The following is a 26,514-nucleotide window of genomic DNA, read 5'->3' on the forward strand; positions in this document are numbered from 1 at the left end:
AATAAATCTGGTTTCTCTTCAAAATCTCGGACTAATTTCTTAACTTCCTGTCCGTTAGCTATTAGACTTCTTGCATTCCACTGGAGGACGCAGACCAATATGAAATAAATGAAACGTCCTTAATATGAGCTGCAGTCAGCGCCCGGCAGAACCTGGCTGTGTTTCTCCAAACACCTGTGGGACGTGTGTCATGGTGAGAAACGGCAGTGTGCAGAGGCCCGCTTCAGTAAAAACTTACCATGCTTTGTCCTGTAAATAGATGAAACTTTCTCTCTGCTTTTTCTTTGTTTACCTTGTCTTTTAAAGTTTTTGAATAAACTTTGACAACAATTCTGAGTTCTGTGGATTTATTAACTCTAAATATACTCAGAGGACATAGTACTGTGAGACAATATAAAACACACATGAACTCTAAAGTGATATTAAACACTATATTAGCTCTTCTGTGTCTGAGTGGCGAGGTACTCCTGTGTCCTCTCAAAAACCATCCGATGAACGTCGAATTTCAGGTCCATTCTCTGCGGTTCAGGGAGCTTCCAAAGCATCTCCACGATCACGTTCAAGCAATGTTCCTCCCCGTGCCGGTTCGCTGCGTTTTGGTCCAGCGTCTTCAGTCGGTTGAGAAAGGCCTCCCAGACTGGCGTCTCACGTCTCCTCTTTCTTGTCGGTGACGCCGGTGTGGCTGACGTCACAGATGACCGGGGACTGGGGACGCTTTCAGCAGGGGAGGGACATGAACGTGTTGGGGACAGGGACAGGGACAGGGAGCCTGACGATGGAATGTTCCCCCCCAAGGTAGGAGGGTCTGCACGTGGATCAGCACCTATGGCCTCCAGGTCTAAAGTCATGGTCGGCTCTTGCCTCTGAAACACACAGTAGTAACAGATTAGGAACATACAATATGATTTTACATGTACATAGATTACACAGGAGGTGGTATCGGCAGTTTTCCATCAATGAGCTTCCAGCCAAACCCACCGTCCTGGAAAATGCCTCCATCACTTTCAGGAGCGTAGGCCCTGATGTCGGAGGAGCTCTTATTTGGATATTATTAGATATTTATATCTCTATTCTCTCTGGAGTCTGCATGTTCCACAACTGTGGCTGACTATGGAAACAACGGATCTGAGCTTGTTTTATTAAACAAAGACATTCTCACCACATGGTCAGCTCTTCCCAACTTCAGGCTGGAAGAAAGAGAGGGATACTAAACAAACCCAGACTTGGGTCGGTGTGTTTTGTCGTGTCGGATATGAGGAGCAATGCCATGAATTACCTCGTCAAACTTTGAAGCCGACCTGCGAGAATATATCGTCGATGCTTCTCCTGTCCTGGACCAGCGTGCTGAACTCTCTGTCCCTGGTTCGAGTCGTGGTCAGCGGCCACTCATCATATCGTCTCTGTTCCTCCGTCTCGTCCTCTTCGGCCAAAAACAACAAACACAGCAGCGTTACTTCTTCTGCTTCACGCGAGGTCGCCATTTTTCAACACACAGCGTCCTTGTCGACGGGGTTGCGTAGGCCAATGCGCATGTGTGGAACGCGTGCTGCCGCGAGCCCAGAAGTGGAGCATGGGACACGCGCCGCCTGCAGGACACTACGCAAAGCAAACGGCGGGCGTTAGGACCCAGCGGAAGCAGACGGAGCGGGCGGGCGGAGTGACGACGACGACGACGTGCTAACGCGTTAGCATCTCTGTTAGCCTCCGTTAGCCGTGGAGGGAAACCACACACACATGATAAAACAAGCAACCGGCGGGGAAACGTCGCGTTTTGTTTTAATTTAGCTTCCAGGGTCATTTCACTATGCCGAGCAAAAAGAAGAAATACAACGCCAGATTCCCTCCGGTGAGTTTAAACTTTAGCCGGCTTTAAGGCTAGCTCACGTTAGCACTCACGCTAACTCCAGTCGGTTTCTTAAATGTAGATTTTCCCCATTTTTCGGCAAAATGATAATCTCTGTGGGGGTTAAAATTCAAATCTGAAAGAGGAGGAGTTACCGAGCTGTGTAGCTGTTTGTGTGTGCAGCAGTACATTAGTGCAGCCGGTTGTTTTTAGCATGTTAGCTCAGCTGAGCTAAACCTTTTAATGTTATCTGTTGATGCACATCATCTGCTGTGCTACACTTTCTTTTTCGATTATTGAGCTCAACTCATCATTTTCACCCTTAAACAAAGAATTGGGGGCTTTTGGGATGAACTTACTTGTGTCAATGTAATTGTTTTGTGTTCTCATTGCAGGCAAGGATTAAGAAGATTATGCAGACTGATGAAGAAATAGGAAAAGTGGCTGCTGCAGTACCTGTTATTATTTGTATCCTTCCTGGTTAAAAAGAAAAGTTCAATCGCGCGGATTTTAAGGTGCATGTCGGTGTGTTGATGATCACCTCTAAGTTGACATATCCCTCATCCATACATCTGAGCTCTGTAAAGGGTAGAGTTATATTCCCTCATCGTTTTTAATGATTTTGGTAAACACTTTCAGTTTCTATGATTTATTTCTGTAGCAATATTTACAAAGAAATACATAAAATACATTAAAATAAAGGGATTAGGAAAGGCATAATGGTAATAAAGAAGGTAATATGTATTGTTTATTCGAACATCTTAGTAAATCATAGTGTGTAAATGCCTGTTTTAAAAGCAGTGAATATCAGTACAAAGTTTGTTCCACAGGTGAGAAGCGTAGGAAGTAAAATCTGCTTCAACTTGTTTCTTCTGACTCAGAAACACTTAATAAACCTTTTCCCGAGGACCTCGGGACTCTGAATGTTTCATATTCTACTTTTAAATCTGAGATGTATTCAGGCCTGAGATCATTCAAAGCTTTACAGAGAAGAAGGAAGATTTTGAAGTCAATCCTTTGACTCACAGGCAGCAAGTGCAGAGATTGAAGCTCAGGTGTAATGTGCTCCACCCTCTTTGTGTTGGTAAGGACTCCCGATGAGCTGCAGCTGTTTAACAGATTATTTACTGAGACCTTTGAACACACCGTTACAATAATCCAGCCTGCTGAAAAGAAATGCATGAACATGTTTCTCTGAATATTTTTTAATCAGAATACTTTTAATTGAGATTGGAGTGAGCTGATTTTGTTAATGCCTTAATGTGGTTGTTGAATTTCGGGTCCGAGTCCATAATTACACCCAGAGTTCTGGCTTGATTTGTTCTCTTGAGTGAAATTGAGTCAAGCTGAGTGCTGACCTTTGACCTTTTTTCTTTAGAGCTGTAAATCTTTTTGTTTCTATTTTCTGATCTTCAAGTCTTTAAGTCTATAATATGAAGCACATACCGAGACTTGTTGAACTCCAGAGCTCGAAGAAAAGTGGTTTTGATGAGTTCAGACCTGAATCCACCTAACACCTCGGAGATGAAGTGGAGCCAGAATTTCACCATCTAAACTCGGTGATAATGGGATGTAAATTACCTTTTTTTTCCTCTCCCGCTGAATGACCATGTCCTTGACCCGAGACCTCAGCTCGAGCCCTGGAGCTGTTTTTGGAATCGTTGCTAACGAAGGCCTGTCAAGTCACCCAATCTAGGAACGCAAAAACGATGACGACGTCACATCTGTACGTGTCCTCGTGGGTGAATAACGACGAGCAACCGCCAGAAATAATGTCATTTGGATAGCATGTGGCAGAAAAGTGTTGTAGATTAGAAATTTTGTAGTTTAAAAATTTTTTTAAATGAAAGCTGTTGGCTCATTGGGAGACGGCGTCATTGGCCCGTGTGTTTGCAGAAAGCAGTGCATCGAGCTGGAGCAGCAGTTTGACTTCCTGAAGGACCTGGTGGCCACCGTGCCCGACATGCAGGGCGAGGGCGACGAGAACCACACGGACGTGGGCAAAGAGAAAGTCCCCCGCAGGTACCTCCACACAGCTCCGCCGCCGAACAATCGAAACATCTCAGTTCTAGTTCAAGACGCTTGAAGGTTTTCAACAACAGTTAAACTACTTTCTCAGCGAAATCTGAGGCTTTCGTGTCAACTTCTTGTTTTGGATTGAGCTTCTTAAAGTGGACCAAGCTGAATCGCAGTATTTCCTGCAATCTCATTTCTAATTCTCGTAAATCTATTGAGGTGGCAGAGATTTTCCCATGTCGGGGGTCAAGGTGTTTCCTTTTACCAGCATCATTTAATCCCCCAATTCTTTCTGATGGGGGGGAAAGAATCCTGACAATTTATAGCTTGTAAATCAAAACAATCATTATTGATTCAAGCAAAGCTTTGAATGAAAAAACGGTTAGAATGTAGCAAACTGTCTCCAGAGGTTTGTTAAAAGTTGACCCTGAATTGTATTGTATTAATTTAATGCCTGGTTTACACGACCATGTTTGGAGTGAAAATCCATTGTTGTTCATTGTCATTTCAGAAAAGTTTTTGCAGTGGCACTGTAACATTTTCAAAACAATGTCCGGTTCCACAGAAGTGCTGAAAATGATGTAGTTAGCATTTCAGGCCTTGAGTTCACTCTATTGTTTGTTTTTATAATAAAATGACACATAGAGAACAATACACGAGCACACAAACAAAAGTGTGTGTGTGTGTGTGTGTGTGTGTGTGTGTGTGTGTGTGTGTGTGTGTGTGTGTGTGTGTGTGTGTGTGTGTGTGTGTGTGTGTGTGTGTGTGTGTGTGTGTGTGTGTGTGTGTGTGTGTGTGTGTGTGTGTGTGTGTGTGTGTGTGTGTGTGTGTGTGTGTGTGTGTGTGTGTGTGTGTCCGTCCGTCCGTCCGTCCGTCTCCACCGAGACGGAGCGTTTTCAAAAAGTTGTGTTTTGACCATTGTCGTGTAAACAGGGGCTTAAGCTTTTAATCTTCAACTACTGTATTGGATTATAAGTTGGTTTAACGTTTAGCTTCTCTGCTCAGTGTTTTCAGGCCTTCTGAAGATTTAAAATCTTCAATTCAGTGAAGTGGAAGCTGCTCATAGAGCTCATGTTGGTGATGTTGTCTGTCAGGGTGACTGGGGGCTTGCAATGAGTTCACAAACTTCACATCACCGACTTCTTTGTGTCCTCAGGGGTCGGAAACCCGGGACGGGGCGCAAGAACGGAGGAGCGAGCACCAAAGGCAAGGACAAGAAGCTGTCTGGAACCGAGTCGGAGATCGAGGTGAGGCTTCAGGAGCTCCGGGGTCTTTTCACACACGTCACACACAACGTTCTTCCCTCCTGTAGGAGCTCTTCGTGGTTTAGTGTCGGGAGACTTTCTTAAAATGACAAGAGAAAAAGCTCGACAGTTTAACTACAATATACATCCGATCCTGACATATCACCCAAGTGTGAACGTGAAGTGCCAACTGGCTGACACTTAACAAAACTAAAACGGCTAAATGGGCGAATGAGGCCAAATCAGTTGAAATAAAACAGCTAAATATTGTGATGGTTAGAAAAGCTAAACTGGCTAATTAAGGATAAAGCAGCTAAAATAATTACATGAAAGGGTTAAAAAGCTAAAAAGGTTAAAAACAAAAGTAGAATAAATTAGCTTCAACAGCCAAACTTGTAAAAAAATAGCTGGACTGGCTCGTGAGGATCTTCAAAAGAAAAGCTCATTTGTTTAAACAAATAAATGTGCTATGGAGGATCAAAGTGAAAGTGTTGAAGCAGCTAAAATGAATGAAATGGCTAAATGTTAAAATAGCTCAAACTGTTCAATTGGATAAGAAAAGGATAAAAGGGAACAAACGGCTAATCTGACCACGAGGTAAAATGGCTAAACTCGTTAATGAGGATTAAAAAAGCTTGAATGAATAAAACAACCAGCCAGGTTAATTCTCAAACTTAAACAGCTAAACATGTTGGTTTTTTTTATTTATCTAAAAATACTGTTATAATGGACAGAACAGTTAAACTGGCTGATTGAAAATAAAATGGCTAAAAATTAATAAATTTAAATGACTAAATAGGTTAAATGCTAAAATGGCTCAAACAGTTAATTTGGCCAATTAAAGTTAAAATGGTTGAGAAAAAGGGAATGAAATGGCTCATACAGCTGAACATGCTAATGAGAAATTAAAACTTATAATAAAACAAACAGCTAATCAGATTTAATGTTATAAATGGCTAAATCGACCAATAAGGATAAACCAGCTATAAAAGAGGGTGAAAAAGCCCAAATGAATCAAAAACAGACACTAGAACTAAAATTGCTAATGCTCCATAGTGTCCCTTCACGTCTGGTGTTTGTGTCCCGCTGGATTTAAAGAGCTAAAATCTGCCCCCTCCTTTTTAAAGCTTCACCCCGATGTCGTGGGAAGATGGTGACTCCCTCGCATTGTGGCACAAATGCATGTTAATACGTGGAAAGGTAGCTGGCTTTCAGTGGTTTTGTGCCCGTCATAAAACTTGAGGAACTTTTATTGGATAAGAACTTGTTCTTACACTCTCTACGTAATGTAATCTGTATGTTTGAGAGCCCTGGATTATGACCTCAATAAACAGTCTAATGATGCCACTTTTGTTTCACGCTGATAGCCGGATATTTATGTTGTGGCTTCGTTAGTAGCCGGGGAAGTGGTTGAAACTTGGTTTTTAAAACACTCTTCACCCAGTTTGCTTGGCCTCGTGGTGATATTCATCATCTATACGAAGCCGAAATGACTCTTCTGAGCCGGCGACAGCAGAGAGTTTGTTATTAACCAGCGAGCTACTTTTCAATGGTTAAACATCTCAAATTTAAGAACTGAATGTTGAGTCCACACACGCTGGCTCTGTTGGCCGAGAGAGTTCACGGTCCTGTTTCTTGTGGCTGAAACAGGGCGACTCTGAAGACAGCGTGACAGACGATGACGAGGAGGACCACTCCCAGTCCAGCACAAACCTGCAGGCCGCGTCCAGGTTCCACAGGTATGGAACAACCGCTCTGTGCAGCAGCATCTTTCTCGGAAAAGAAGATTTTCTTCATGACTTCAGGGAAAAAATGTCAGTCGCAGGAATGAAAAGTGTCACAGAAGAAAAACAACAAATCCATCCAAAATATAAAGACATATGATCCTTTTTTAGTAATGAGTATCTAGTTTTAACTTGTCGTCACAGACTTTAAGAAGCCAACAGTAATTTAACACAGCTACGTGCACCATCTCTCCATCTATCCATCCTTCTGTGTAAACGACTGACCAACCGACCCTCCAATCGACTGAACAACCGACCCTCCAATCGACCGAACAACCAACCCTCCAATCGTCTGAACAACTAACCCTCCTACTGACCGAACAACCGACCGAACAACCAACCCTCCAACCGACCGAACAACTAACCCTCCTACCGACCGAACAACTAACCCTCCTACCGACCGAACAACTAACCCTCCAATCGACCGACCAACCAACTCTTCAACTCTCTAACCGATTGACAGACCTTAAAAAAACGATCACTCTTCTTTCAATCCATCACCACAATACGATCTGATCACCAACCAGCATGACTCCAGTTCAGTTCTAAGTCCTTTAACTTCAATTCAAGACGACGAGTTCCTGTTGAGTTTCAGATTAAATCTTAAAAGCGCTGATATGATCGTAGTTGAAACACAAAAATCACTCCCGCTCACTTTGCATCTTTCCCTCGCTGAACGAGTCTCTTGTGTCTCTCAATAGTCGTTTTTCTCTGTTCAGAATAAAGTCAATATTCAAAATCAAATCCTCAGAGGAGCTGCGCTTTTATATCGATCCACTTTTCATGGGCGAGAGTGAGCGAACAGGAATGTGCTCCTTTAAAAGTGATACAGTGAGACTTAAGCAGCTCATAATGTCAGCGCCTCATGATGGATGAGTCATTCCGAAGCCTCCTGAGGCCTTCGGCTGCTGAAACACATTCAATTCTCAACACGCGGCGCGGTCACGAGCAGAAAGGAGAGTCATCGGGATTCTATTCATACCTTTATCAGCTCATTTTATTATTAAAAAGGATTAATTTGTTGAAAGCTGTCGTTTTATTATGAAATACGTCAGTGGGATTAAAGCGGAATAATAATTTCACTCCATTTGGATCCACTGTTGCCGCAGGTTTGAAATGCCCTTCACCATCTTTTAACTCCGTCACTAAGGCCTCTTCTCAATGACGTTTTCAAGTGAAAATCGAAAACTTTCCTTGGAAACGCAACAATTTGAAAACTGCTTCCAAGCTGGAACTTTTTGAAACGAGGATTATGCAACTTTTCAAAAATGCCCCTTCAATGAGAAAACTGAGAAAATGCAACTTTTTGAAAATTCTTTGTCAAAATGGGGGGAGGGAAGCGACTTTGAGAAAAACCTCCATGTCTCCATGGAAACGAGTGGAAACGCAACTTTTTGAAAATGCTCCGTGTCTGTGGAAATGGGCAGAACGCAACTTATCTGAGATGCTGCTACTGCACAAGCGTACCATTACCAGAATAGATAGTTTTTCTGCTCATGCACGGCTTGATGGACACTAACAACAATGGCGAGCTCCACAGTGTCATGACTCCAGATTGTCCTGGACTTGGTAGTTTATAGTTGACAGTCACTGTAACAACAATCCAATCTTGTCGTCTGTCCATACGAACGCCCGCTTACTCACCTTTGTTAATGTGTATAGCGCATTGTTCTCTGTGTATGGGATTCTAATAGAAACAGCCCCAACTTGTGGCCTGACATGTTAACTACATCACTTTCAACATATCTGCATTTCTGTGTTAACTGACATCATTTTAAAAACACTGCTGTGTAAACGCAAAACATTTCTGAAACAGAAACGGTTTCACTTGAAACGTCGTGTAAATGTGGCCCAAATATCATAATACAATATATTTAGGGTCCTTTTTTCCCTAAATGCCTCTGAGGACTTCCTGTTCTGATCTCTGATGTGCCAAAACATTACAGCGGAGCAGTTCCAGGTCTGCTCTTGATTCAGTATCAGGGGGTTTTAAACACACAAGATGAACTTGTGTCAAATAAATTGACCAGGATTACCACGCGCCCATAACACGTTTTGCATGAAAGCCACACAGTGAGACTGGATTTGTCAAAACGTACAGTTGAAATCCAGATGTGATTTATTTATTTTATTGTAAATTTCTTTAATCAGGTTTTGCAAAAAATAAGTAACTATAAATATTTTCAGCCGGCACTTTTTATTTGTAGTAAAACTAAGAGAAACTTTGTGAGTTGTCTTTATTTATAAAGTATGATGATCTGTGGGGGGCCACTGAACTAAAATGAGTTTTACACCGCTCATTCAGAAAAGTTATTTTTTTTTCTTTGACATCAATTCTAGTTTTCAACCTGCGATGATGCAAAACCCCGGTTTATAAAAACCTCCTACTGGCTGACAGCAACAGTGATTGTATGAGTGTATACTGTAAAAAAAAAACACCACTAAGTCAATGTATTAACTGTACATGGTAAGTATGTGAAGTACCTCCTCAGACTGTAGGGCTTACGGCTTGTCCATCAAGCCGTAAGTCAGTAGATGGCGCTCTGCTTCTACGGCCCGTCTGCTCCCACAGACACCGAACATACAGAATGGAGTAAACGCCAAACCCCATAATGCACTGAACTGAAGTTGTTCCCAGACAGGAAGTCAGTCAAACTGTGATCCCTGCTGAGAAAGACGCTTCAGATACCCACAGTTTTAAAAAACACCAATTAAACCTCATTAAATATTTGCAAGACGGAGCTGTTTTAGTATTTAGGGGCAGTCAGATTATGTAAGCGGCGATCTCAGGATGTCTTGGCTCGACTGGGAGTCTGTGGGATTAGGAATCATGATCCCATTGGCTTCTGGGAAATGAGCGGAGTGACGGCTCGGACTCAAAATCCTTCTGTTCTGTGTTCAATGGAACTGGACTGTAAATGTGTTCATTTAATTACTTTATGTATAAATCTGTAATCTCATACATGTAGACAGGACAACACACTGCACTTTTCCTCAACATGTCTCCCTACTGACACCTGGTGGGCAAATGAGCGCACTGCCTGTATAACAAGCGGTAAACCCTGCCAACCAGGGCGCACGCTCAGCCAATGTGTGAAGAGTTGTGTTAAAAGTGATAAATATAAAAACACAGAACACCATCAGCATGTTTGCTCCAGGTTTAACGGCCGTGTGTTTCCTCCAGCTCCAGCGCGCCCCCCCAGTACCTCCCCATGGGGAACATGGTTCCAGCACAGCCACTGGGCGCCGCCGCCTTCGCCCCGCCGCACCCCTCCATGATGAGCGCCGTGCCGCCGCCGCCGCCCCCAGCTCCACACAAACACGACGACGACGAAGACTATGACTCTTAGCTGTCCCACACACACACACACACACACACACACACACACACACACACTCGCCCTCCATTCGAGGAGGGGGAGAGACTGTCGACCAGGAAAGCCCCTCAAGGAACACGTGTTGTACATTCTGTGTTTTAATTTTCTTTTCTTTTTTTTTTTTTTTAAACATCAGCTACAAAAAAAGAAGAAAAAGAAGGTTTTTATTTAATCGTAGGAAACAACGCAGATGTTTTTTAACCATTCGATTCTGTCGACGGGTCGGCTTTATGTCGCCTCTTAGCTGTTTCTTCTTTGGATTTACCCCCCCCCCCCCTCTCCCCCCCCTCTCCCAAGACCCCCTGGTGGGCATTTAAAGGTAAACATATCAGTCGTCACTCAGACTCTCAGGTTTTCAGCCTCTCTCATGCTGAGTCAGCGCAGTATTTGGACGGGAGGCGAGGCGAGCTCTGCCCGTCGATCCGATCCGACGTCAGGCTGCAACATCACCAAGGAAGTAGGTTTTTTTTTTTTTCTTTTTCTTTCTCTCAACTCTCCATTGACCTGCTTCCTCCCCTCAATCGGTTTCTATTTTTAAGTCTTGTTTTTATCTCGAGCTGCATCAGCAGGTTACCAACCTCCAGTGTTTGTCCTCGTCTTGCCAGTTTGGAGCTTGTTTTTTTTGTTTTATACGACCGTTTGAATTTCCCCGCGAATCACCCAGCCACATCATTTACTGCGACTCTCGGACCACCACTTTTGTTTTTAAAAGTCGTCTCCCCCAAGTTTCTTCAATAATTTACTCCACTTCTTCCTCTCTGCTCCTCCTCTTTCTTTTCTTCTTCCTCTTTTTAAATACTTTTAAATGTGTTTATCAGAAGCAAACGAAGCTCCCGAGATGGTTGTGAACAGACGGTTGACACTGTATTGTAAACTTTTAACATTCTTTTTATTTTGTATGGGTGAAATAAAGTTCATATTTCAATTTAAAGAAAACTATTAAAAAGCTCCTTTTTTCTTGTGTTTTTATCTCCGATCATTTGATTAACTTTTACATTTGCGCCACATTCCGTTTGAAGAATGTGATCAAATTCCACTTTTTCTATTCTTCATGACTTCCTGTCAAACTCACAGGAAGTGAGGCATGCTGGGAAAAACCACACTAGAACTTTCAACAAAAACTGATTTGAATGTGTTTATATTATGGGAGCTGGTTTCAGGATTGAAGTGTTTTGTTTTCCTGGATCGTCTGGATTGGAGATTTTCTTTGACATAACTGGCACAAGAATCAAAACCTTGATGTTTTTAATATTGCCAGGCAATCCTTCTGTAGTGGAATCTATTCATCACACTTTACTTGGTTGAAATTGAGGTTTGATCTAATCTGATGATTGAAAACTGAGGGTGCTTCCGAATTGTCCCTCCTATCTCCGTTTAAACCACTTTACCTAAACCCCCTGGATGACATCACAGGGTTAAGGAAAGGTGTTAGGAGGCTTCCTAAAGGACGATCACGTTGCTGTTATATTCGGACCGCACTTCCACTGGGTGACGTAACAATAATCCCACGGTGGCGCAGGTTAGTGGCGTCTGCCGTGGTGACAAAACGACAAATTTCCAAAAATGAACTACAAAAAGTGCATTTCTAACACGTTTACATTGGATCTCCTCTCATTAATTTTCTAACTGGTGGAGGTTTGGAGGTGGACAGTGGCCTGCACACTGTGTGTGTGTGTGTGTGTGTGTGTGTGTGTGTGTGTGTGTGTGTGTGTGTGTGTGTGTGTGTGTGTGTGTGTGTGTGTGTCCAGCCCCTTTTCCTCTTCCTCCAGCCTTCTTTATTTGTTCAAACAGTCCCACGTTGTCGCGTCCCGCCTCCCTCCCCTTTGCAACAGCGAGCGGCAGAGGCGCAAAAACAACTGCATCCTTCCTGCACAAGCGTTGACTCAGCGGACTGCGAGGAGGGTGTGGTTTCAGCGTGTCGAGGTGGTTGACTTTGGGAGGCTGGTGTTCAAACAAACGGGCAGCAAGGGAAGGAGAGGTGGGGGGCATCAAAGGGCCAACAGAAGGAAGCACAGTTTCCACACGGGAGCCAAAAGCCCTCAGACCCCTCCCCTCGTGGCATGAAGCTTTAAAACACTCCGCTTGCTCAAAATATGAGAAACTGTGGAACTAAGGAATTCCCTGAGTTTTCCCTCTCTGTGTTTTGTGACGACCGTCAGATCTGGACCGGCGCTCCTCAGGCAGGTCGCACTTAGGTTTTTACCACCAGCTGAATTCCGGGGGCCATCTAGAAGACTTACGAATAAAGTAAAGTAAATAATGGAAAAGAATCTGCAAATGAATAAAATGACGAGACAAACAAGTGCTAAGCAATTAAGTTATTAAAAGTAAGTAATAGCTTTGGCAATTATGAAGTGATTACAGATTATTGGGGAAGTAGAAGGATTAAATAAGTCTTAGTTCTTTGTATCAGTTTTCAGACATGAATTAGTTATATATGATTGAAATTCCATTCTGGACCTGTTGGATTCTGGATTGGGCCACGTTCCAATCTGGGCCTTGATAATTATATATATATATATATATATATATATATATATATATATATATATATATATATATATATATATATATATATATAATACATATTAAAAACTGCTTTGGTTTGTGTGTAGAGGGAAATCGTGAAGTCCTAAACTTCAGGATCACATCGATAATGTTACTGTATAAACCTTTACATTGTTATTAGAATTTCTTTAAATGAAAGTCTTTTTTCTTTTTTTTATTTAACCTTTTTAGTTCCCGGGATATGTAAGAGTATTAGGGCCGCTCATGAGTAAAAAACAAATGATAGATTGGGAGATTCACTTCGAGGAATAAGTCAAAATACTGTTGGAAAAAAAACCCGACACTGGATTTCAAATTTCTTTCTCAAAGTGCATGATGACAAAAATAATCTACCCCTGTCATTTTTCAACACGTCGATTGCCCTTACACTCTTCTGTAGATATGCGTGTTGAACTAAAAGACAAACTATTTAATGACACTAATTTGTACCTTTCAAAGAGAGGTTCCCAAGATCCTGCTTGTCGTCTCGAACAGGTGTTTTGGATTAACTGGTTTCCCTGTTAACTGGTGACCAACTTCCTTTGGCGCTCTTTATTTTAACATCAGATGTTAAAATAAGACTCACAAATGCTACGACACTTTAACACTCCTATGTAAATGCGGTTGAATGGAGTTCGCCAGGACAGCGACCGATCATGTTTTTCAACACCTGCTATTACTTGAAGCGACAATTAGCGCTAAAGGAAGTCGGCCACTTGATAACGAGGAAACCAGTTAATCCGATACAACCTCACTGCAAGTCAACCACAGACATAAATAACCCTGAAATAAAGAACTTTTTGAGAGAATTGTGCTCCTAAATAGGAATTCTAACGTAAAATTTAAGCTTTTTTTTTTCCCCCCACAAACTCGTCCTCCTTGACACGGTTTCTGTCCGCGGATGGAGGTTTTATTTGCTTGTCGCGGCCGGATCCGGAAGCGGCTGTTCGACTGTGACTTGACGCGCTCGGTCATCTGACTCTCTTCCTGTGTGCGGAGGAGAAAAGTTTGAAACCCCACCCTCCCCCGGACTGCGAGCTCGGCTCACACGTACAAGTGGTTTCGAGGGACCCGACGAGCGAGGCGGACCGGGAATCAGAAGCGCGTGGCTTGGAGCCGGTGATGGAGACTCTGGAGACCGGAGCAGGAACCGAACCGCACCGGACCGCGCTGTGAAGAGGAACCGAACGGGGATCGGGTCGTGTTTTTTTTTTGTTTGTGTCCTCCTCTTCCTGTTCCAAGTTGTTTCTGTTACTTTGGGAAAAGTGTTGGGGGGAGACTCCTCACACACACCCCCCACCCTCCTCTACCAGCCAGCCAGCCAGCATGCGCGCCGGGGCGCAGTGGGATGCGGGATTTCCTGCGACAGCGCCGCGGAGTTGCGGTCAGACGCGGGTGTCGGAGTTGCGGGTTTAAGTCGTTGCCAGGCGGTCGTGAAACACTGGACTGAGTGCTCCTTTTCCTGCTATTCTTCTCCACTTCTCAGCGCTTCCTGCTCGCGCTGACCGCTGCACCGACTGGCTAAAAATACATAAAACTCCTGAAACGCAGGATTTGTGAGCAGCATAAGTTTCTCCTGCAAGTTTTCAACAGGTGGCAGGTTTGAACGGGAGACGAGAGGAGCTCGTTCAGCCATAATGAGGTGATTGGAGAGTCTCTTAAAAACAAATACAGGCTGGTGAAATGATATTGTGCTCAAACCATGTGTTGGGAAACCACACACACCACATCACTCGAGCAGAGAGGGGAATCGCTCAGCGGTAATCAAATAAAAGGAGATCCTTCAAACAAGGGCTTTGGTTTTTAATGTCAACGCGAATGAAAGACGCTTTAACTGCCTTTGAATCCCCTGTGCTTGATGGTCCAGAGTTTGAACACATTTCACTGGTGCCTGATGAGCCAACAAGAAAGACAGGAAAGGGAGCGAGGCGCAATAAAGTACTCCTTTGTACTTTATTTTCAAACCCCTGGGGTTCACGATCTGATCCAGTCCGAACAGCTGCGTGAGGCTCCATGGAGCCGCTGAAGAACATATTCAGTCGCAGCCCGCTGTCCAACTGGAAAAACTTGGACCAATCGCAGAAAGGGAACTTCACCAACCCCGTGTGGACGGCCTTGTTCGACTACGAGGCGTCCTGTAAGGATGAGCTCACCTTGCGCAAAGGCGACCTGGTGGAGGTCCTCTCTCTGGACTCCGAGATCTCGGGGGACGAGGGCTGGTGGGCGGGCAAGGTCAATAACAAGGTGGGCATATTCCCGTCCAACTACGGGTCCTTCAAGCCCAGCGGGTACGGGAAGCTCCCCGGCAGCAGCGTGGTGGGAGAGCTCAGCCCGGCCGTGGTGGGCGACTTCGAGCCCGAGGAGGTGGATTTCCGGGAGCTGAGCCTGGAGGAGGTCATCGGGGTCGGCGGCTTCGGGAAGGTGTATCGCGGTACGTGGAGGGGCGAGCTGGTGGCGGTGAAGGCCGCCCGGCAGGACCCAGACGAGGACATCAGCGTGACGGCGCAGAACGTGAGGCAGGAGGCGCGTCTGTTCGCCATGCTCACCCACCCCAACATCATCACCCTGCAGGGCGTCTGCCTGCAGGAGCCCAACCTGTGCCTCATCATGGAGTACGCCTCGGGGGGCCCGCTGAGCCGGGCGCTGGCGGGCCGCCGCATCCCGCCGCACGTCCTGGTCAACTGGGCCGTGCAGATCGCCAGGGGGATGTTGTACCTGCACAACGAGGCCATCGTCCCCGTCATCCACCGAGATCTCAAGTCCAACAACAGTAAGTCTTTACGGCCGCAGTGCGGCGGGGTTCCAATCAAACACCGGCTCAGAAGCCGTGACAGGGATGGGACTTGATGTACTAGAGTTTTAAAAGCTTCTGAAAGAATCTCTGCGCTCACAGAGCCACTCTGAGAACAAAGAACCTTCTTTAAAAAAAACCCCGGCTGGATTTCTCAGACACATAGCAGCAGCTTCTGAAATCATATCATCTCTTGGGTTTGGCTTTTGTGCAATAGTTGGTTTTTTTTTGTTTTTAATATGATGACCAAGCAGTTCCAGATGAAATTAAAGGAAGAGTACATCTGTTTAATAGTGATGCACTGATACCACTATAGTACTAACTTTTAGCTACTTGCTGACCGAGTACCGATACGAGTACTTCTAATCTAATTTATACTCCATATGCAAGTGACATTTGCAGGCTTTGCGTTGCCACAAACCACCTCTGTGTCGACGCTCTGCACACCTCCAACATCCTCACAGTCCACATGTTTAGCATGTAGCATCACTGGTGTGTGAGCCTTGGAACTTCTTAGCATGTAGCACGGCATGGAGTAAAACCCTCCTGGACCCACGGAGCAGTTGAAGTAATCGGCGACGTCGAACCCTGCTGCTCCAGATCTCACTGGTGATTAAGTTGCTGGTGTCGTACGAACTGTCTTTGACCTTTTCTCTTTATATTTTGCCAGAACCTAATTTCCGGTCTGTCTTCCTTTTGTCATTCTGATTAATATTTGAGTATCTCCAAACCGGTGGAGCACAAGTGCGAGTGCTCTGTGCAGCATCGGACCCGATACTGCCGTCGGATTCGCCGCTCCCCTACGTTCTAGTAACTCAGGCAGTCATAGGTTTGCCTGTGCAGACTGAAGGCCTGCAGATGTGTGCTGCTGCTGTTGTCGGGACAAAATGCCGGCGAAGGTCACGGTTTCTAGAAAGAAATGCTCCCTCTCGTCACAACTCACACTTTGGACTTCAATGCTGGGGCTTTGGGGGGGGGGGGTTCGCTCTTGCGTCAGGACTTCAGGTCCACGCTGCAGACACGTACGCGCTGGACCTTGTTATTAAAGCAACACAGCCGAGACGGCTGATAAAGCCTCGGCTGGTCGTGTCACTTTGAAGCGGGCAGAAGCTCCTTTCTGAAACACAGAGCGCCACCTGAGCTCCCCAGAACCCCCCCCCCCCCACCCCACCCCACCACTCTGTTATTATCATTCTTGTGATGCGGCACAGAATCCCTGTCAGCTCGGCGGCCCTTTGTGTCGCTGCACATCCACATCACCCGACTAGTAAAAGAAACCTAACCTCCCTCCATTCAAGTTTTATTCAGAGATTATTTCATCTATGTGGCCCCAATACTTTTTTTTTTTTTTGTTGGAACACAGTTTGTTTCTTTACAATCCGATTCGTCGCCGTATCAGGTTCTCTCCCGGCGGGATGCGACTCTCCTGTAGCGCCGCAGAACAGAGGAGTTATGTTAATATGGTGTTTGTATATGAGGCGGGCCAAAGCGAGCACAATCCCTCTCTGTGTGCGCGAGAAGGAGATGGTATCACTCCTCCTCTGCCTCCTCCTGCCACTTGTTTTTTTGATTCTTCTCGATCTTTGTCCGCCGGCCTGCCTCCACATGTCTCCGCGCAGCCTGTTGTGCCACTGAGCAATATCCTGTTGTGGGGGAGGGGGGGGGACGGGACGCCGGGGTCAGCCGGTTTGCGGGAATTGAGGGGTTGACAGGTTTAACACGCAGGTGCAAGAGCGGCGCCGTAAACATCCACGGTTGTGCCGTGCCGGTACAAAATGTGCTGCAGTGTCGACGGCGGGCCTCAGATTATGGTGTCAGTTCCTCAAAAAAAAAAAGTGTTGTAAGGTCTTCCTTCTTGAGATGTCTTCTTGTGGCGCGGTTCTGCATGATTTCTATCAGGACGCGAGGAAAGATTCCTCTTCTTGATGCATCACTTTACAAGTTTACAAGGAAAGCCTTGAGTCAAAAAGCGATGACCTCCAGGGCAGCGGCGTTCCGAAAAGAAGAAAGATTAAGGCTATTTGTAACCGTGATGGATGGAGGTGACGAGTCGTCGCCTGCTGGAGGTCGCTGTTGTGGGTAACGGCCGGTTGAAGGTGCTGATTCAACAGGATCATGGAGGAATGTGTGAGAACAGGGCGTTTGAGTGTCCAGATCCAGAACAAGTAGAGGAGCCTCTGTCTGACGGGATCCGGGGGGGGATTTTCCACACCTCCTCCTCCTCCTCTCTGTCGATCCTGTTTTCTTAGAATCTCGCCGCCAGCGGAGAGCTCGTACGTTCTAACGCCGCTCATCGGCGAGCTGCTCGCCAGCGTCAGCGGTTCAAAGCCTCGGAGGTTGAACCGTGACCCACATTTGCTTTCTAGTTCCTTATCCGCAAACAGGGATATTCACTGTGCAGTCGGAGCTCCCAAACAAACGGGCCGGCTGAGGCTGCACAGGATCAAGTGAACGAGCCATAATGTTGTTGGATATTACGAAAAATTAATAAATCATAATAAAATAAATACACTTCAATAAAAAATCTAAATAATTCATTAAACTAATAACCTATATAACTAAAACTCTAAAATGATAAAATAAATAAAAAGTATATTGAAAAAATTAAACAATAGATTAACTCTAAAAACTAACTCAAACTTAGAATAAAAAATAAATACACTTAAGTCGATTAATTTGTAAAGTTAATGTGCTCTTTCTCTTGCCCTTCATTTACACCATCTCACCATCAAATCTGTTACTAGTTAGACCATGAAGCACATTTCATGGAAGCAACATTTATTAATTCAGTCTTTTGCAACATACAAAATGTAGTTTGTATGTTGATAACGAGATATATATATATATATATATATATATAGTCAACATTGTCTGCAGTCCTGCTGCTGACATCAGTAGCGCACTTAAAACTATATGTATATATTGCAGTAGACTAAAGTTATTTGCATGGCCTAGCTTTGCGTAATGCTGGTAACAAAAGAAAAAAAGAAATAAAAGAATCTATGAGTTAAGGACCTGTTTAAGTTTGAACTAATGTCATTTATCTGCATGAGTCATGATACTATCTCGTTTGTTTTCAGTTCTTCTGAATCTGAGTTTTGCCATTATAATTTTTAGAGAGTAACTTTCATCCTCTCGTGATTATTGGTTAAATTGACATTTTTCTAATTTCACAGAGGAGAGGCAAGATTTTAGTTCAGGGGTCACCAACGGCTCGGTTTCATCTTGAATTGGCCGGACCAGTAAAATAATAACATAATAACCTTTTGAATTTAAAATAAAACCCATTTTAGTTCAACTGTCTGGTGTAGAATACAGTGAAATGTCCGAAAAAACTTCTCCTGCTGTTGCGTTCATGTTTTTACAAGAACCCCCTGACTGCATCAGTTCTCAGTGAGTTAGCTGTCTTTCATGGCAGCAGCATCAATATCTCAGCTCAGGTCCCAGTGTCGCGTTCTGTCTGCTAAACCTGGGAAATGTGTTCATAATTTAAAGTTTTCTTAGAAATTCTAAAAGAATTGCTTGGCCGGTTATGAGCCTCTTGTGGGCTGGTAATCGCCATACTGTCCTTTTAAAATCTGTCTTTTCACTTATTCCTCTCCCCATAAACCTAAACAGATTAAGAACAACAATTCCAATGGATAGAGGGGTTAAATTCTAGCCATTATGAATTGCACATCCATTAATCTATAGAAAAAAAAAAAAAAAATTAAACAGATGAGAGAGAAAAGTGTGTAAATACTAAATAATGTTTTGTCAACTTACGAAGTTTGGAAGTTGCGAACATGTGTATTTTGTAGTAGTTTTATTACAACAACTCATCCTGATATCTATTTCCCGGTGTTTGAACATCAATGACTTCACAATGAAGAAAAATCAGTTTGTTTAAAACACTAAGAATCTTTGAGTCCTTTGAGTTTGTCAATCACCAGGTAGTTGTCTCATTAACCAACCGGTCAATTAGGTGTTCAATATGTCGCAGAAGGAAAGTAAAAAGTGAAAGTAGAGCAGCATTAACCAGCTACTCAGAGGTTAGTGACCACAGTTAGACCTTTTATAGGCATACATTCTTGAACAATTGTAGCATACATAGAACTTTTAAATCATTTTGCAGACTTGAATTTTGGTCGATACGATAAAATTTTGCAGGACCTTTTGACTAAATCAGCCCTTTCTCAACAGTTTATTTAAAAAGAACAAAAGAATCATTTTAGCTGGAAACTAGTTGACGGATAGCGGCTAATAGCGCATAGCTAACTTTCGCTCATTAAGGAGCAAAATTATGATTTTTTTTTTTCTCAGGTTATTATTTTTACAGAATCCTAATACAGCTAAAATACATTATTTTATTAGCAGTAGCGCTTCAGCACAATTGGTTACAGCTAAAGCGAAAACCCTGTTATCGCCGTGAGCCGGTACAAGCTAACTGCCGTCGCTTCGTTCCCCGTCGTCTGCACAAAGCCTGCATAGAGCCCAAAACAGCCATAGGCATTGCTGCCGCACAGCCATAAAAGTGAGCCGAGGCTTTAGTTAGAACTGGTGGGGAAAAGTGCCAAGCTAAGCACTCGCTGCGCCGAAGCTAACAGGGCCTTTTTTCAGGAAGAAGCCACAGTCGCGATCTTGGATCAACATGTCTCTCTCTCTCTCTCTCTCGCGAGTGGACAAACATCTGATGCATCTCTGTACCAGCATGTTTTCATTCAGGGCCCCCAGCGCCTCGCACTCAAAACATCCCCCCTGTGTGTGTATGTGTGTGTGTGTGTGTGTGTGTGATGTTTGCATGCGTTTCAGCTAACTCCCACCGCCGCCGCGTTCACATCAATCCTCTGCCCTGAAGCGACGATTACACGGGCGAATCAGAGATTTTACCTCTTTTCGTGATTGTGCTGATTCTCTCCAGTGGAAGGAGACTTTAGTACGAGCGAGTCGAGTGGGTGAAAACCCGTGAAGAGTCTCAACTCACACCTGCAGTTTGCCAAAGCGGCTGAATTATCGCTGAACCTGTGCGTTGTTTTGGCGATGAGGGATGAGATTAGAGTGGGGTGGGGGGGGTCAAACATGAGGCCCGCAAGAGGCTCCAAGCTGGCCGGTAAAAACACAATGCAACAGTGTGATGGACATTTCACCACAAGGTTTCATTAAAATTGGCTTTATGTTGAGATTGTGGTAATTTTTGGGAGTAATTATTTGGTTTACCCCCCAAAAAATAAACATTTTCATTAGGTATACTCACAACACAATAAAAAAATCTCTTTAAATTTAGAGGTTATTATGGCACCATTTTCCTGATCCGACTCAGTCGAGATGAGATGTGGATGTATGTGGCCCCGAACTAAAATACACATTAAAAGTTGTCTAGATGTGTTTGACTCTTGTCAGTTTGGGATTTGATTGGCCGTGCCTCTATATTGCATCATCTGGTGCTTTCTTGGAAATACCAGTTTTCCTGTTAAAGATCGCTTCATCTTTGCGGATTTATTTACTCGAGCTGTGTTTGATGTTGGACTGGACGAGGTTTTGTTTTCAGTCTCTACCCCTTGATAAGTATTGTACCTTTGACCCACCTTATAATGAGGATCTGTGTTTTCCCACAACACTTGTTTCCTACAATGCTTTCCTTACACACGCCTTTGTTTTTGTCTTATCTTTGATCAAATACTGGACTTTGAATGTTTTTTTTCTAAAAGATATTTTTAATGTCACGTGTGCTCGGTAGAGGTCAAGTGGATGCCTTTTCCCCAACATGATTTAACTATTGGCAATTGGAAAACTTCTTATTTGCACTTTTGGTCATTGAGGAGATTCTATATTAGACTAGACCCACATATTAGGTGGATTGTTATGGTCATTTTCTGCTTGATAATCACTTTTTGATCAATTAAAAACCTCATTTGTTCCAGCTGATCGTAGTTTTGACGCCACTTCTTGATAAAAACAAACCATAATGACATTTAGGTCTACACGGTATTAGGTAAACATGCAATAATCTTGTAATAATATTATTAGCAACCAACACCGACGCAGATGTTGGTGTCTTTGTGCTTCAAGTTGACATTGAGTATGAATGCATAGTGCATGAACACATACGTAGTGCTGTTCAGTCGGTGTTTCCTTGTATGTTGGTCCAGTCCACTTGTTGGAATGAGAATGCTGCTTTCTGGATTCTTTCTAAACTAGTCTAGAGAATCTGTTGGATTGCTGTTGTGTGGCTGCGAACGACATACTGTGCAGGTTGCGAACCAATTTTTTATAAATTGTTTAGAATTATATTCATTTTATGCACATTTTAACCAAAAAGGATATTACTGTTTATTTCAAGGTAGAAAATATCAGACATTTTGTTTTAAATCAAATTAGTAGCCATAATTCTCATAAATCTTTGTCGTGAATATGTTTGTTGAAAATGTGGCCCTTCGGTAGTGGAGATGATTTTATTTATTTATTTTTTCTGGCCCTCACAGAGACAGACTGAATGTGATCAGTGTGTCAAATCCTTGATTTTTCCTCGTTTTGTTGAGGTGTACGATTAAAATCCAACCGTCTTCTGCTTTGATTGCCGTGCTCTCATTGCGTTAAAAACACCTCCACTTCCAATGAGGAACTCCTGCTGTCCGCTGTACTTCATTTGGACCGAGGCCAGAGGCAGAGAGAGGAGAAGCTGGAACAAAAGAGATATCCTGACGGAGCCGTCAGTCAAATCACACAGACCTTGAAACGTCTTGATAGTAATCCTCTCTTAATAGACCAATTTTAAGAAACCTGCCAAGACTACTGGCATAAGAGGGACTTTATGGAAAGCTAATGAAGGTAGCGATGTTTTGATTAGACATTTAGGTGTCCGTTTATGCAACAGTGGTGCTCGGCGCCACTGAAAATGCAGCTTTTTGAAAACTGCTCCCAAGGTGGAACTTTTTGAAAATATTGTCCTGGGACTTTTATGCTTGAGTCAATTTATGCAATCCGACTTGGTTTGTTGTTCATACGAGTGTCTTTTTTTTTCTTGCACAGTCGTAGTTATTGAATTCTGGACTCTTAAGAACAGTAGCTCTATGATGATTTTCACACACAAACTTGGCATTAAGTCTAACTTAACTCCACTTTAATTATACCTCAAGATGGATTCCAACCAGTTGGCATTTCTCCATGGACTCTTGCTGTTGTTGGTAGTTGTTTGGCAAGTTACATAAACTAGTTCTGCTTTCCAGTTGTCTCAACATTGACTTTTGTTTTTCAAGCGGGTTGCGTCACATGTTTGAAGTCGGTTTTACAGCCCGAAGAGCGTTTTTTTTTTTTTTTTTTTGGGACAATTTGTGTGACTCATTCGTTCAGCTCAGTGTTGCATTTGAAAAGAAAAAAAAAAAAAGTGGCATTATATTGTTAACACTTTTGAGAACTAGCACCTGAGATTAGCACTGGCAAAAAAACTGCTAAAATGGCTAAAACGCTTTATGCTTATCAAAAGACGATAATAAAACGGTTTGCTGAAAATCCTGAAATGAATACAAGTGAAGATGGCAATGTATTTTCAGTTGTTGGTTGCATCACGCAACACTTGTAAACTCTGGTTCACCAACATCGTCACTGTAACTTACCCTACAAGCCAGCAAGGCCGTTCCAGCTGTGTTCCTGCATTGTCTTTGAAGTTATTGGATAAAGTAGTGCAGAAATGTACCACACACTTGGAAATAGTTGCAGAGGCTCTTTGTCTTTGCTTGACTCTTGCCAGCGAGACGCCGATGACCCCAGAGGCGTTTGGCGGTGAGGGTCAGCGGCTCGTCGGCAGCACTTCACAGTCTGAACCATGGCAGCTCATTGCCAATGGGTTTTTGGCCACAAACGCATTTGTTTGCCCAAACACTGCCTGCAAGTGGCCGAGTGTAATTAAAAGCTCTGGATGTGATGAAAAAGCAGAGGAACATGAGAATAAACAGACATCAGGATGAGAGAAAGATGAAAAAAGCATGCATGGATAGGACCTTGTGCGAGAAAGAATCCGATAACACAGTAAAGATGGATTCGTACTTGAATGGCGACTTTTGGTAAACAGTTTGACGTGAGGCTCGTCCGACCCTCCAGTTCAACTCACCGCCCCGTCCGTAATAAATCACCTTATGGGAGTCTGGCTTCAAACTTTATTGACTTGCTCACAACTTTTTGATCCGCCCCACCGGGGAGGAGCAAATTTATGCACATGCTGAGTGTTTTTTATCCAGACGGAGGCGTAACCTCAGAAGTCAGAGTGTGACAGAAAGTGCATTGTCAGGAATTAACCCATCCACAAACACCGCCAACTTGCTGACTGGCATATCCGAGCGGTGCCTGGGGGGTCCTGGCAGGGAGCGGAGGGGTAAAGAGGGCTGGGGTGGGGGTAAGGGGGGGGTCACCTGGGGTAGAGCTCAGCTGCATGGCTGCCGGCTCAGAAAGTGTGTCGGTGGGCGATAAGGCAGGGGGGAGTTTCCGAATAAGTTGGCGTGCAGCTAACCTGGCTGTGTGCTTTAGTTTGGGGAAAGACACCCAGAGCCCAATCCCTCATCCAGGACTCGTATTAAGCAAAAGACTCCAGCTAGAGGTCTAAAAGATCCTCGTTGATTTGGCAGGAATCGGCTCAAACGTTCTTTCCAAGGCTAACGCTGATAGCAGCGTTTTTCCGGAAGCCTCCTTTCCTTTCCTTCGCTTTTGTTTGTTGTTCAAATGTCCTTAAGACGAAGTTCAAAGTAGGTTTTAATGTCACATTGATCTGTTTCAAGAAGTTTAGTTATCTGGATTCCCTTTGGCGTTGAGATAAGCTGATTGATACCAAGCACATGAGATTGTGATTAGCTTAGCTTAAAGACTGGCAGCTCGTTCAGATCTGTCAGCCTATTAACTTGTTTAAACTTCACAACCCAGTTTATTTACTGTTAAAACAGTTACAATCTGTAAGTGTAGCTATATTGTAATCTGCACCGTCTCTTCCTCTTCTTCCCTGTTCAGACAATTAGCATTAGTGTTAGCCAAGTGTTTGTCTGAAAAGTTACTTCCTGTTGTTAACTTCTGCTTCAGAACTTAATTCGGTCCTCGTCTCATCTGATTTGCTGCTCCTCCTTCTCTTCATTCGTTCACAAAACTGTTTCTTTCATTGGGAGGTGTTATGAGTTCTTTGAAGAATGTCAAAATACCAGGATTTCATGACTAATGAACCCAGAAAGACTAAAATAACATTCCCACTCTAAAACAGGACTTCCAGCTAACTGATATTGAATCAGTCATTGAACTGACCCACACAGTGCTGACGGCCCACAGCAACACCACAATGACACATCGATGTGCACATTTAGAACGAAGCCTGAACACTTTTTTTTTTATCAGTACCAAGTGGCACTAAGTAGGTTGTATAAACGTTAACGTGTGAGGTAAGCCAAAAGTGGTTAAATGTTTTCTTTACATCAAGGTGCGGCTATTATAGCAAAGAAGATTCCTTCATATTCTTCATCTCAGCTGGAATCTGGACCGTAATTAAGGTCTACCATCATCTGAGTGACCATCCTGAGCTCCAGTAAAGCCGTGCATCACTGAGCACACCTGAAAGAAGACGTTATGCCTGCTAGTATAGATTATGACCTGAATGGCTTATTGACGACATTGTAAATATCGGTATTTTAACATTCATAGTTCTTTATATTGATCTGCACATTACATCTAGTTAGTAAAGAATGTCTGCGCGATATTTGGTCAACAGGCGATAATGTTGCCGAGTGTTGCAAAGCCATAGAATTTTCCATAAATTCAAACATGTACGCCGATGATGGTAAAGTCTTTGTGATTTGTTCTTAAGCGCAGTGTTCTTTCTCTTGCCCTTAAAGGCCCCCCACGCACTGTGCGTTTCAGCTTTAGCAGACTAAAGGTAACAATTGGGGGAATTGTGTCGATATCTTGGGTCTCGGTTCTAGATCACTGGTCCTACGTCACAAAGTGAGACCGGTTCAAGGACGGCCGATGTCGTGGTCTTACGAACAAAGACAACCTGCGATAAAATTCAGACGGTGTCAGATATTTGGGGTGACTGCTGCTGCAACCAGTTTGTTACGTTCACATGCAGGGTGTTTCGTTGGAAAATGAAAGACCATAACAGTTAATGCTAACCTAAAGTGCTAGCGGATGCTAGTAAATGCGAACAAGTACGAACTTTGGTTCCCTTTGCAAAGCTAGCATCCCAAGTTGGCCTCTTTCTGAAGCACCATCATGTCCACTGGGCTAAGTTGGGGAAACACACCGTGCATAGAAACATAATTCATGGCAGTCGGCCTTTTGCGATATGTTTATTGCCCATGTCGTTGTCACAACGATAAACTTGCGATACACTGTGCAGCCGTGGCCCTCATAGTCTTTGCTCTCGGTCTGCGGTGGATGTAAACTGAGATGTTGCCCACACAATGGCTGCTCGCCCACGCTTCGTCATGTCTTAGGTGTGTAGCCGACGCAGGATGAGCGAGGAGGGGGCCTGAGGGCGGGCAGAACAACAGAACTGCAGGGAAGCGGGAGGAAGAGGAGGGGAAGGGGAAAAGAAAAGAAAAGAAAAATAAGAGCTCAGACTGGAAGGTCAGTACGAACAGGAAGCAGGAAACAAGCCGGCTCCACATGCAGATGAGCATTAGCAGGCGTATCTGTTCCAGAACGAGAAACCGATTGTGAGGGTTGGAACGCACGTGTGCTCAGTTTTTTGTTTTTTTTCTTGTGGTTCCTGGCAGGATGTTTAGATTAAATGTGTCAGTGTGTGACATATCAGATGGTGTTCAGCGCTGGAACAATAAAGCTCAGGGCCTGTTTCCATTGTGGCCCATCCAGAATCCAGCAGCACTTATCAAGATGAACCAGCTTTCAGTATCAGTCATTAACACGCATTAGATATTACATGGACAAACTGGGTCACGGT

At 43.8% G+C, this 26,514-nt stretch overlaps 2 protein-coding genes across 2 annotated transcripts in view; both read left to right on the plus strand.

Annotated features, from left to right (window-relative positions):
- The first annotated feature begins 1,626 nt into the window (after window positions 1-1,626).
- drap1 (DR1-associated protein 1 (negative cofactor 2 alpha)) lies at window positions 1,627-11,227 on the plus strand. The gene is made up of 7 exons (XM_080485954.1): window positions 1,627-1,846; window positions 2,239-2,311; window positions 3,476-3,569; window positions 3,740-3,865; window positions 5,016-5,106; window positions 6,754-6,842; window positions 10,072-11,227. Exons 1-7 carry the CDS (start codon window positions 1,805-1,807, stop codon window positions 10,235-10,237), a joined length of 681 nt encoding a protein of 226 aa, XP_080342080.1. The 5' UTR covers window positions 1,627-1,804; the 3' UTR covers window positions 10,238-11,227.
- Window positions 11,228-13,840: 2,613 nt separating this feature from the next.
- LOC308123640 (mitogen-activated protein kinase kinase kinase 11) overlaps window positions 13,841-26,514 on the plus strand; it is a 54,229-nt gene continuing 41,555 nt past the window's right edge. The window contains exon 1 of the mRNA XM_080486218.1: window positions 13,841-15,581. Coding sequence (XP_080342344.1) covers window positions 14,825-15,581 — 757 coding nt within the window. The 5' untranslated portion in view covers window positions 13,841-14,824. The remainder of the gene's footprint in view (window positions 15,582-26,514) is intronic.

The sequence above is a fragment of the Lipophrys pholis genome (assembly GCF_963383615.2).
Source record: "Lipophrys pholis genome assembly, chromosome: 18".
Classification (NCBI taxonomy): Eukaryota; Metazoa; Chordata; class Actinopteri; order Blenniiformes; family Blenniidae; genus Lipophrys; species Lipophrys pholis.